Source organism: Dendrobium catenatum, unplaced genomic scaffold, assembly GCF_001605985.2.
Source record: "Dendrobium catenatum unplaced genomic scaffold, ASM160598v2 fragScaff_scaffold_651, whole genome shotgun sequence".
NCBI classification, from domain to species: Eukaryota; Viridiplantae; Streptophyta; class Magnoliopsida; order Asparagales; family Orchidaceae; genus Dendrobium; species Dendrobium catenatum.
Genome location: NW_021319113.1, coordinates 1,230,819 through 1,242,220, shown reverse-complemented (window position 1 = coordinate 1,242,220; position 11,402 = coordinate 1,230,819). Strand labels below are relative to the sequence as shown.

The 11,402-nt window shown below is 38.9% G+C and overlaps 2 protein-coding genes across 2 annotated transcripts in view; both read right to left on the bottom strand.

The window, feature by feature from the left end:
• LOC110115545 (probable galacturonosyltransferase 6) overlaps window positions 1-2,665 on the bottom strand; it is an 18,939-nt gene extending 16,274 nt beyond the window's left edge. Inside the window, exons 1-5 of the mRNA XM_020848811.2 lie at window positions 2,383-2,665; window positions 2,241-2,293; window positions 2,122-2,157; window positions 1,872-2,022; window positions 1,736-1,773 (exon numbers count right to left, since the gene is read on the bottom strand). Coding sequence (XP_020704470.1) covers window positions 1,736-1,773; window positions 1,872-2,022; window positions 2,122-2,157; window positions 2,241-2,293; window positions 2,383-2,500 — 396 coding nt within the window. The 5' untranslated portion in view covers window positions 2,501-2,665. The remainder of the gene's footprint in view (window positions 1-1,735; window positions 1,774-1,871; window positions 2,023-2,121; window positions 2,158-2,240; window positions 2,294-2,382) is intronic.
• Window positions 2,666-10,091: 7,426 nt separating this feature from the next.
• LOC110115535 (uncharacterized protein At2g34160) lies at window positions 10,092-11,395 on the bottom strand. The gene is made up of 5 exons (XM_020848798.2): window positions 11,153-11,395; window positions 10,843-10,891; window positions 10,521-10,583; window positions 10,355-10,419; window positions 10,092-10,265 (listed from the first exon to the last, which is right to left on the bottom strand). Exons 1-5 carry the CDS (start codon window positions 11,276-11,278, stop codon window positions 10,092-10,094), a joined length of 477 nt encoding a protein of 158 aa, XP_020704457.1. The 5' UTR covers window positions 11,279-11,395.
• Between the last annotated feature and the right edge of the window lie 7 nt (window positions 11,396-11,402).

Sequence of the window (11,402 nt, the reverse complement as noted above, 5' to 3'; positions counted from 1 at the left end):
ATGACCTTTCTTTATTAGATTTAAACGAGAATTTGACTTTTAATAGGACACAATGGAGAAAAAGGATTCATGTAGCCGACCCCACGTAGTGGGATAAAGGCTTGATGTTGTTGTTGTTGTTGTAGGTACATGTGTCTATTTAATTTTAATATGAATCTAACTCATTACATTAATTTTAAATCAATCACATATACAATATCATATTTTAAATTTCAATCTAAATTTAACTTTTTTAATTTCAAATTAACTAGAAAATATATATTTATTATTATATTTTATATTATACATGTCCAAAAATAACGATAACAATAATAATAATTATCTCAATATCTCTCCTAGACATGTGCGAAACAATGTTTGATTTGAGCGCAAATAGGCTCATTTAAAAGATCTCAACGATCCAGACGCGCTCGCGCAATCTGTTTCGTAAAATGAGCCTCGGATCAAAAGATATTGCACACGGAATGAACATGTGCGATAAGGGTTCAAATGCACGTAAATTACACATCAAGTCGGCATCAGCCCGATCACACGCATTTTAAAACATGATAGTGAACAATATGTGATCAAAAGGAATGAATTCCAAAGCCAATGATGAATCAAGACAAAATACTTGTTTTGATCATTCATCAACACAGCGGTGTGACATATAATGCAAATGAATCGATCTATGAAATATGAAAGTGACAAGATTGTGCAAGTGACCGATGCCAAAAAAAGAGGTCAACAGGACTACAGGAGGTCGGAGGGATCATTATTGTGCGACGGTGGTCGGAGGGATCATAGTCGGGCAGAGAAGGTTGGAGGGACCGTAGCCAAGCAATAAGGTCGGAGAGACCGTAGTCATGCGACAAGGTCATCGTAGTAGGGCAACAAAGATTGGAGGGATCGTTGTCAGTGGGTGACGAAGTCCAAAAGGATCGTAGTCGGCAGACGATAATGATCAGAGGGACCGTAGTTAGGCGACATAGGTCGGAGGGATTGTTGTCAGGCGGCGGAGGTTTGAGGGATTGTAGTCGGCAGGAAATGAAGGTCAGAAGGATCATAATAGGCATGCGACGAAGGTCGGATGGACCATTGTGGTGCGATAGTGGTTGGAGGGACCGTGGTCGATGGGAAAATATAGTCGAAGAGATTATATTCTGACGACGGAGGTCGAGGGACTGTAATCGGGGAATAGTGGTCCGAGGATCATAGTAGGGTGACGATCCTATGGAGGCATTTGGATTAAGCCCAGCAGCGGTGGCAAGGTGGACATCTGATGATGATCGACTGGTGAAAGTCCGATGACTGCGAGGGTTCACCAAGAGTGGTGCCATAGTGGAGCTTCGAGATTCTTTAAACTTTAGAGCTCTCTTGAATTTGTAGTCCAAGATCCAATCCCAAGAGATAATTTGATCATACAATTAGAGTCTTTAGACTTCCAAATATGTTTTTGTCCTTTGATTTTTGGGCCCGGATTAGATCAATTTTGGTGTCGTTGGGTTCATTTTATTGAGACATTCAGTTTGACAATAAATTTGCTGAGATCGGAGTTTGGATGGTCCCGAATTTAATTTTGAAAGTTTTTAATTCAAATATGCCTTGAGATTCATGCCTGATCAAGACGATTATCAAGTTTTCTAAGTTACCATATTTCTTGATGAACAAAAGAAGACCATGCAATTTTCCTATGCTGTGAAATAAGAAGAAACTATAAGGTTAATAAGCAATGTATGTTTTGTAAGAGAAATACCATCAAGCCAGGAGATGTTGAGTTGCGCTTCTGAACTCCTGTTCCACCAGGTGATAATTAGAGAGCTCGCCTTTAGTTCCTTACAAAATGGTAACCATATGAAGTAAAAAAGTAATTAAAAGACTCCTAAACTGACCGCTCTTTTTAGATGGGCTGGTAAATACTACATTTGCTAAACCAGAGCCAGGAGGATTCTCAGAAGAAGAATTCCTCGCATTTTTATCTACAGTAGCTCCACCATCTTGTAAAATAACTCCATCTGGTTCTTTAATCTCAACATTAACTTCCTAGAATTCACCATCATAATACAATAAGTAAGCAGAACAAAAGCAACAAGAGCTCTCTCAATGACACTCAATAAAAAAGCCCAAACTAGAAAACAAAACCTGCTCTATCGAATTGAGATAAGCAGCCGATTGCCACTGCATCCATCATAGAATCAATACTGAAGTTCCTAACACATAATCAAACGATATTAAAGCACGAAAACAAAAAATAATCATACGTGGGAGATGTTCTTGACAATGCCCGAACTCCCGCCAATAAATTCCTTTTGCTCTGCAATTATTCCCAAAAAAGCACGCGCTATAAAATTTAAAAATCTCCATTGCATAAAAAAAAAAACAAGAAAAGAGAAATTGGGCTACCCAAGGAGGGAGATAACTGCCAGAAGAACGATATAAGGACGATTGGAGCGGCCGCGCAGAGACAGAGAAGCGCGACGAAGAGGATGGAGATCGTCGATCTTCTCACCGACGGTCTCATCGAGGACGGTGATCTCCTCTACACCGCATTGGTCACTATAGGATGGGGGTTAGGGTTGTGCGGCGTATATAAAAGACTTATTATAGAGTGAGGAAAATATAAATTTTGTAAGCAATCGCCTCAATATCCTTTCTCCGTCTCCGATGACCGATCTTTCCCGTTCTCGTTTTTGGCTTCGGATTTATTTATTTATTTTGGGGTTGGTTTATTTCAATTATTAATAGGCTGCGGATCCGATGTGTAGACTGTAGAGTAACGGACCATTAACCTTAGCGAATCAAAAGATGACACCTAAAGCATTTAGCCTATGAGGACTGATGTCCTGTTTGGGATTCTAAACATTTAAAAAAAATGATTATAAAGCTTTTGTAGGATAAGCAATGGAATTTCTAAAAACAAATACTAAGAGTAACGGACCATTAACCTTAGCGAATCAAAAGATGACACCTAAAGCATTTAGCCTATGAGACTGATGTCCTGTTTGGGATTCTAGACCATATAAAAAATTAATTATAAAACTTTTGTAGGATAAGCAATGGAATTTCTAAAAAAATAATAATAATAAGAGATTAATAATAAATTAAATTATAATTAATGCCCCAAAAATAAAATTTAGAAAGTGTTCTTAAAAGACGGGGAATTAGGGGGTAAATGAGCCGAGTTAGATTAGGAGACAGCTCAAACTCGACTGGTTAATGAGCTCACGAGTCGAGCTTATCGAATCACAAGTTTTCAAGCTCGAGCCTATAGACGAGCTCGTGTAATATACGAGCTCGAGCTCAGCTAGGTCTACTCGTAAGTTTGTCGATTTGCTCGTTTAAATTAAAATATATTTCAAATCTAATTGTAAAGATATATATTTGTTACGGGCTAGAATATACACGACGATAGAGTTAGAATGCTACGTCTTAGTGTTACACGGATATCCAGCTCACACACAGAGAACACAAGATTTTTACGTGGAAAGCCCTGAAAAAGGAAAAACCACAAGGTCTGACTCAGTTGAAAATGATTCCACTAGAACTTGAGTTGGTTACAATGGGCTAACTTGCCTTCAAGGGCGATCAGATTACAAGTAACAATTGTACGACAGAAGTCTATGTGTCAGGTGATTATCTGGCAGAACTTCGGGCTTCAGGTGGTGGTCTGGCAGAACTCCGGGCCTTAGGTGGTGGTCTAGCTGAACTCCGAACCTTAGGTGGTGGTCTGATGAATGCGAGGGCCTTAGGTGGTCCGGCGAAGGTAAGAGCCTCATGTGGTGGTCTGACGAATGCGAGGGCCTCAAGTGGTGGTCTGGCGAAGCTCCGAGGGGTGGTACGGCGAAACTCCGGCAGTGGTCTGGCAAAACTCCGGCGGTGGTTGAGGAGGAGCTTCTTCTCCGAGCCTTAGGTGGTGGTCTGGCAGAACTTCGGGCCTTAGATGGTGGTCCGGTGAAGGCGAGGGCCTCAAGTAATGGTCTAGCGAAGCTCCGGGGATGGTCCGGCGAAACTATGGCGGTGGTTGAGGAGGAGCTTCTTCTCTGGGCCTTAGGTGGTGGTCCGGCGAAGGCGAGGGCCACAAGTGATAGTCCAGTGAAGGTGAGGGCCTCTGGTGGTAGTCCGGCGAAGACGAGGCCTTCAAGTGGTGGTCCGGTGAAGGCGAGGGCCTCAAGTGGTGGTCTGGCGAAGCTCCGGGGATGGTCCGGCGAAACTATGGCGGTGGTTGAGGAGGAGCTTCTTCTCTGGGCCTTAGGTGGTGGTCCGGCGAAGGCGAGGGCCACAAGTGATAGTCCAGTGAAGGTGAGGGCCTCTGGTGGTAGTCCGGCGAAGACGAGGCCTTCAAGTGGTGGTCCGGTGAAGGCGAGGGCCTCAAGTAATGGTCTAGCGAAGCAAAAAAAAAAAAATATGTTAGAAAGTTTTTTTTTACAACTTTCCAAAAAAAAAAAAAGTTTGAAGGAGAAGTAAATTTTATAACTGGACTTCTTAGACAAAAAAACCTGGCCGCCTCCCTTCATGCTCCCCTGTGGCCCATATCCTCCCTTGGACCTTATAGCGCTCATGGTTCTCATGAGGTTACAACTTATATTGCTGGGAGTGCAAGAAAAATTTGAATGGACCTTTGGCTCCATTTGGAGTTTCTAGTTCTCATGAGGACCTAATATACTATGTCGGCATTATAGTCAAAGTTGCATAATCATTCTGGTTCTCATGAGGGACTATCACCCCCTCTCGAACTCAACCCCGAGTTCCTCTCGCCACCCATACCCCCCATCTCCAGTGAGCTTCTTGTTGCCTTCATTTCAACCCCTGATGAGATCATCCCCTTCTCCTCTGAGAATGTTGCCCCTATGGTAGAAAAATGGGCATTATCTCTAGTTGCCCATTAGATTAGGAAACGTCCCTACTACGAGGAGCTGCAATGCACTATTCATAAGGTCTGGAAACTGAAAGGGACTTTGAAACTCCTTGCCCTATTCGAAAATTTTTCTTCTTAAGTTCTCCCACCTGGAGGACTATTACATGGCTTGGTCAGGTGGCTCCAAGTTCTTCCTTGATAAGACTTTTATATTGTAGAAATGGAACCCGCACTTCTATCATGTTAGAGAGGAGTTCACTTCAGTTCCTATTTGGGTAAAAATTCTCGACCTTCCTCTCTATTGTTGGTCATCTAATGGTATATCATAGATTGCTAGCAAAATTTGTATCCCACTTGTTGTGGATGCCCTCATAGCCAATAATACCCACCTCACTTATCCACATGTTTGCATCTAATTGTCTACGGATGCCTCGTTTCCTGATGTTTAGGGTTTATGTTTTATGTTTAAAAGTTTATTTTTATATTTTACAGATTAGGGTTTTATGTTTAGGCTTTGTGGTTAAGGATTTAGGGTTTGGGATCTCAGGATAAAGCTTTGAGATTAAGGTTTATGGTTTAAGATTTAGATTTTTATGTTTTAGGTTCTAGTTTGATGTTCTATTAAAGGATACAAAAGTTACATCCTTTAATACCATCTCTTATGTGGACCCGTCTCTTGGACTTTCTAGAGCTCGTGGTTCTCATGAGGTTACAACTTATTTTGCTGGGAGTACAACAAAAATTAGAATGGACCCATCTTTTGCTCCATTTGGAGTTCCTGGTTCTCATGAGGACCCTATATACTTTGCCGACATTATAGTCAAAGTTGCAGAAGCTTCCTCCTCCTCTGCTTCTCAAAACAAGAAAAACACTAGGGCAAATCACGTTCTGATAATTTCCCTTTGGTCTTATACTCTGTCGCTCCTTCGATTGCTACATGTAGATTCTTATACAAAAATTATTGGAATAAGCTAAACGAGTTATGGGCCAATATACTCCACATTTTTTCCAGGCCCATTCAAGTTAATCCTTTTGTCCTTCAAAAATCTTAAAGGGAGGCTTAAAGTGATGAAAGGAGCTTCTTCTACCTCTATTGGGGTTAGGCTAGAAGAACTTCACTTCATTCAAGTATATCTTCAATGGACGGTCGATTCAGATCCCTTAAATTCCCTTCTTTGTGAAAAGCTCAAATTTACTACTAATCAAATTCCTGATTGTACGGCTACTTGGACCTCTTGGATCTTCCAAAGGTCAAAAGTTAGGTGACTTAAAAGTGGGGCTGATGATTTAAGTTTTTATACTCCAAATTCGCACAAGAAGCTTTCATAATAGGAATTCTCTCTTATCTTCTTTTGGAGATGATTCCTCTTATCGGCATACTATTACCGATGATTCTCTCTTATCTTCATATAAGAAAACTCATGTCAGATACATTTCTAACTTCAAGCAGATCTTCGTATGTAATTCTTTTTTCAAGATCACTGCGAAGCTCTTGGCTTTAAGAATAAAACCCACCATGCCTACTATTATTCACTCAAGTCAAGTAGGGTTCTTTCAGCAATATATTTCTACAAAAAAATGCCCTTCTAGCTTCTGAAATCTTATGCCTTTTAAAGAAAAACTCTAATCTAAAATCATTGTGTGCCAAATTTGATATAAGGAAGGCTTTCGACATGATTTCAAGAGATTTCATTTTTGCTATGATGCAACAAAAAAGATTTCCCTCCACTTTTATAAGTTGAATGGCTTGCATCTCTAATGTGCATTTCTTCATATATATTGATGACTCTCTTGAGGAGTTTTTCTCCTCCCAATCTAAGCTTAGGATGAGCTGCCCGTTCAGTCCATACTTGTTATGTATCATTATGGACAACTTCTCTTGCCTCATTGATTCTCCCTCTATCGATTTTCATGGTTTATGCTATGATGATTTCAAGCTATCTCATCTCCTTTTATGCTAATGACTTACTTGTTTTTGGGAGGACTTATATCGTCAACTACAACATTCTTATGGGAATCCTTAACACTTTTGCCAACTTCACTGGCTTTTTTTCAATCTTGAAAAAAATTCTCTGATCTTATCCCCCAATATTACCAATAGTATTCCATTTTGTGAGGCTCTCAAAATCCATGGAATCGCTCCCCTCATTACTTACTTAGGACTTCCTGTCTCTCCTAAGAGGCTTTGGATCTCTGCATTCTCTCTTCTTTTGGAGAAAATAACTAATAAACTTTTTAGCTCGAAAGTCAAATTACTTTCTTTTGCATATAGGTTGCAATTTTTGAATTACACATTCTAGAATACCATTGCTTACTGGATTAGAGGTTCTATCATATCAAAAGCAATTAGCAAGTTAATTGGAAATTTTTATTCTAAGTTCCTTTATTTCTTTGACTCATAGACCAGAAAATTCCACCTCATTTCGTGGAATAGCACCTGTAAACCTATGCACTTTGTGTGTGTGTGTGTTGGGGGGGGGGGGGGGGGGGGGCCTGCGGGGGGGGGGGGGAGGTGTCCCGGCCCTTCAGTTTGCCTTCAATTTCTCTCTGATATGCAGACTGTATAACACCTCTTCCCCCCTTTTCAAGTGGTTCATTTCTAGATACTTTTCACAGTGGAAACCTCCCTCTCAACACTTCTCTCTTATCTAGAAATGCATTTATTCCTCCGTTGTACTTTTCAAGGAGAGTATTTTTTTTTCTCTATTAATGTAAACATTAATATTTCTCTACATTGGGATCATTTGTGTCAAGGGAAATGTATAATCGAGCTTCAGTTGAATCCCCTTTGCCTTGCCCAATATACCTCAAAATGCTACTCTTAGTTGTCTGATTGTGGATCATAAATGGACATTTCATCTTTATGGGATTGCTTTACTCGGGGACTTATTGAGTCCAACCCTAATCAACCATAATCCTCTAGCTGCCTATTTTGGGAGAATGCGGTTACTTGCTCCTTTTCCTCTTTCATTCGGGTGTTCATATGGATAAAAATTTGTGTGACTAGGATAGTTTCATTTGGCACAAATACTATGCTCTAAGATTTTCTTCTTATACTTGAATGGGGATTCATGGAGGGCTTAAAATGACTGATGCTTTAGCTAGATGCAACATACAGATTCCTTTTTCTTATGTTTTTTTCCCATAATAACCTGGAGTCTTCCTCGGATCTTTTCTTTGAATGCAAGTATCCATTTTTTGTTTTGATTTCCCTATCGCCTACTGTTAATTTCTTCTTACTCAAGCCAAATTTACTTCCAAGTATTTGAGATTGTTGAAGATCTGGCTTGTTCCCATGCGGGCATTAAAAATCTATACTTCCTAATTCTTGCTACTCTGTTTATCATATTTTGAGGGAGAGGAATGATAGCAGGTTTGGTGGGACTTTTGGTAGTGTTTCTACCATTGTGCTGAAAATCAGAAAGAAAGTAAAGATGAAAATTTCCAATTGGAAAAGCTGGGAAAACATCAAACACGGGATTCAAAATGTTCATGTATTTTGTTTGGTTTGTTTTGCATTTGTGCTATGTGTTGATTAGTGCTAGAGGCTTCAGGCTTTCTATCCTTTTCCATAAATACGAGATATATTATGATTGTCTAACAAAAATAAATATATGGGTTATAAATTTTTAGATATTTAGTTGAGATAAATGGTTTTTTTATTTTTTTGGTATTAGGACTAAACAGTAAATTAAATATGGAGTTTTTAAAATTTAGATATTATTTGTTTGGATAAAAAATAAATTTAAAGTAATTTCATAAGCTTTTGGAATTTCTCATTTAGGTTTCGTTTGGGATAGCTTTCTTATTACTTATTAAAATAATTTTCTAGTATAAAATTAAAATTCTTATTCTGAAAAACTTATTTAAGAAACTATAAGAAAGCCGTCCCAAATGAAGTTTTAGTTAATTTTAAGAGATTTTTAAATTAGCCAATAGAGCTGTTCAGTTGTTTGTATTTAGAATTTAATTGTATTTGGAATACAAAGTTAGGTAATTGTAGTGTATTTTGTATACTCCTAATTGTTTGGCTATCTTTAAAGTAAATATAAGAGAATTATTATTTTTATTTGTATGAGTATAAAATAAATGCAGTATATTATGAAATGGAAATTTAATTTTATCTCAACTTTTTGACATAATAAATTTAATTTCTTGAACAATTTTAATATTTTCTATAATTTGAAACCCATCAAAGTAAAAATCATAAAATAAATAATCACATTCAAAATTAAAATAGCAACTAATTAATTTGAAATTAATCACAACTACATCATAAGTCCAAAATATATCTAAAATATATTGTAGCACAATTTTTTAAATAATTAAAAGATAGCTTCCTCTTAAGCTATGATGTTAACTTTAATCTTAAAAAATCTCAATTCAATACCTCTAAATTGACTTATATTATTAAGAAAAATCTTATTACCTTGATCCCTAAGGTCAAGCATTCCAATTCCTTGGTGGGTTATATATAAATCTCTATATTGAAAATACATTTTAAAAGGTTGTTACTAAGGTCTTGACCAACAAAATTAAGCTGGTGCTACCTTATGTCACCGACCATGCTCAATCCACCCTTATGTAGCATGGTGAAATTATTCTATGCAAATGCTGAATACCGTCCAATGATCAATCAGAATGTGACACATCACCTCCTGCTAGGTACTCGGCTCGGTACTGGGCTCGGTACTGCTGACGTGACACATTCTGGTTGATCTCCGGATGATGAATTGCGTTCAGCATCCGCATATAATAATCTCTCATATGTTTTGGATAATATTGCACTGGCGCATGAAGTCACCCATAACTTCATCTCTCTCTCCAATCACGAGCTTTTGTATAAAGCTTGAGCTAAGGAAAGCATTTGACTTGGTAACAAGTCCTCCATTCTTTATATGATAGCTCGAAAAGGGTTTTAGCCACAACCATTCGTTGATGGATTGGTGCTTGTATCAATGATGTCCCTTTCTCTATTATTCTATCTCACTTTGTAATTGATTTCTCTTAATGGAATTGGGATAAGCCTCATCATTTTCAAAAGAAACAGAGGAAGATTGTATTAAAAGGAGAGGAAAACCACTGCCTTATGCAGAAGTAAAACAATCTCAAGGGTTGAAGGGATAGAGCTGGATGCAACTGAACCATAAGAGAAAAAACAAATGAGAACTATGTTGCTATTTGCTAATGAAATGTCAAAGAACTGACGACAGAGAAGTTCCTCTTCCACTGGAACATGCCCGTTCTGGGCAAAAGATCATTCGCTGATCTCCTCCGCTTCCTGCACGCTGCGTCCGTCCTCATCCCTTGCTTCCTCACCGGCCTTATTAGCGGCCTTGGCCGTCGTTGCATTGCTGTTGGCGCTGCGCTCTGTCTTGGCAGTCGTGATAAGATCACTCGAATTCTGCGTCTTGCTCAGCAAGATCTCAATCTATAGCACAGCAATATATTTATAGTTTTTGTAGGTGTAACTATTACTAGTAATAACCGATTAAAAGATTATCTATGTACAAAACAGACCTTGGCTTTGCGAACAAGACGGCCCTTGGCTTCGTCCTTGGTGCCAACAGTAGAGGTCATGATCTCTGTTTCAAAAGAAAATGCGAAATTTTATTTTAGTTCTTTTTTTTAAAGAGCTTAATGAGGGAATGGACCGAATGGTAGAGGATGAGGCCTAATCAATTACTCTTCTCAGTAGCCAGGCCGTTGTTCTTGAGTATCTCGGCGACGGTGACGACTGTGCCGATGGCTGAAAATTGAAGACGAGTATAATAACATAATCAAGGGTAAAAGAGTCTAATAATAATACATGGCGGGGCATGAGAAATCTTGAATGCTAAACGCTTATATGTGTTTACAAGAAAGAAGTAGGAAATAGAATCAAAATTCGAGATTGCGAAAAGCTAAATAGAATCTTTACATTCCGAAACGTGAAATAGAAGAAGAAAGCGAAATTGATATTGCTTCAACGAATTGAAAAGACATTTCTCAAGATCGGAAGAACATACCCATGCCGAGGGCAGAAAGTTCGACCTCGTTGTGGCGCTCCATAAACCTCTATGCAAATCAGCCGATTAAAACCGCGTTAGCAAAGCATAATCGTTAGACAATCTAATCACAAACGCAAGAAAATCAGTTGATGGAGCAAGATCGAAAAAAGAGCAATGAAACATCCAAGAAGAGCAAAAATGCCCGATCTATAAACGAAGATGACCAAATGCGTAATGCAGATCACCGCGGTCATAGCAGAGATCAATAGAAGGCTAAATCTAATAAAATACAAAGATAAAAATGCGGTGGAAGATCAAAACGCGATACCTTGGCGAGATTTACGTAAAAGTAAACAGGCTTTTTATTGGTGGAGACCTGAATCCGATTCGGCTTCTGTAGACCGACAACCACCGCGGGATCTTTGATCGCCACCGCCGCCATCATCGTCTCCATCTCTAACTCGATCTGGCTAACCTGTCTGTACTCTCTCTTAATTTCTCTCTCTGATCTCTCTTTGGCTCTGGCTCGCGCTCGAAGGAAAATTAAGCGGGGTGAACCTCATGGGAGCGAATAAATA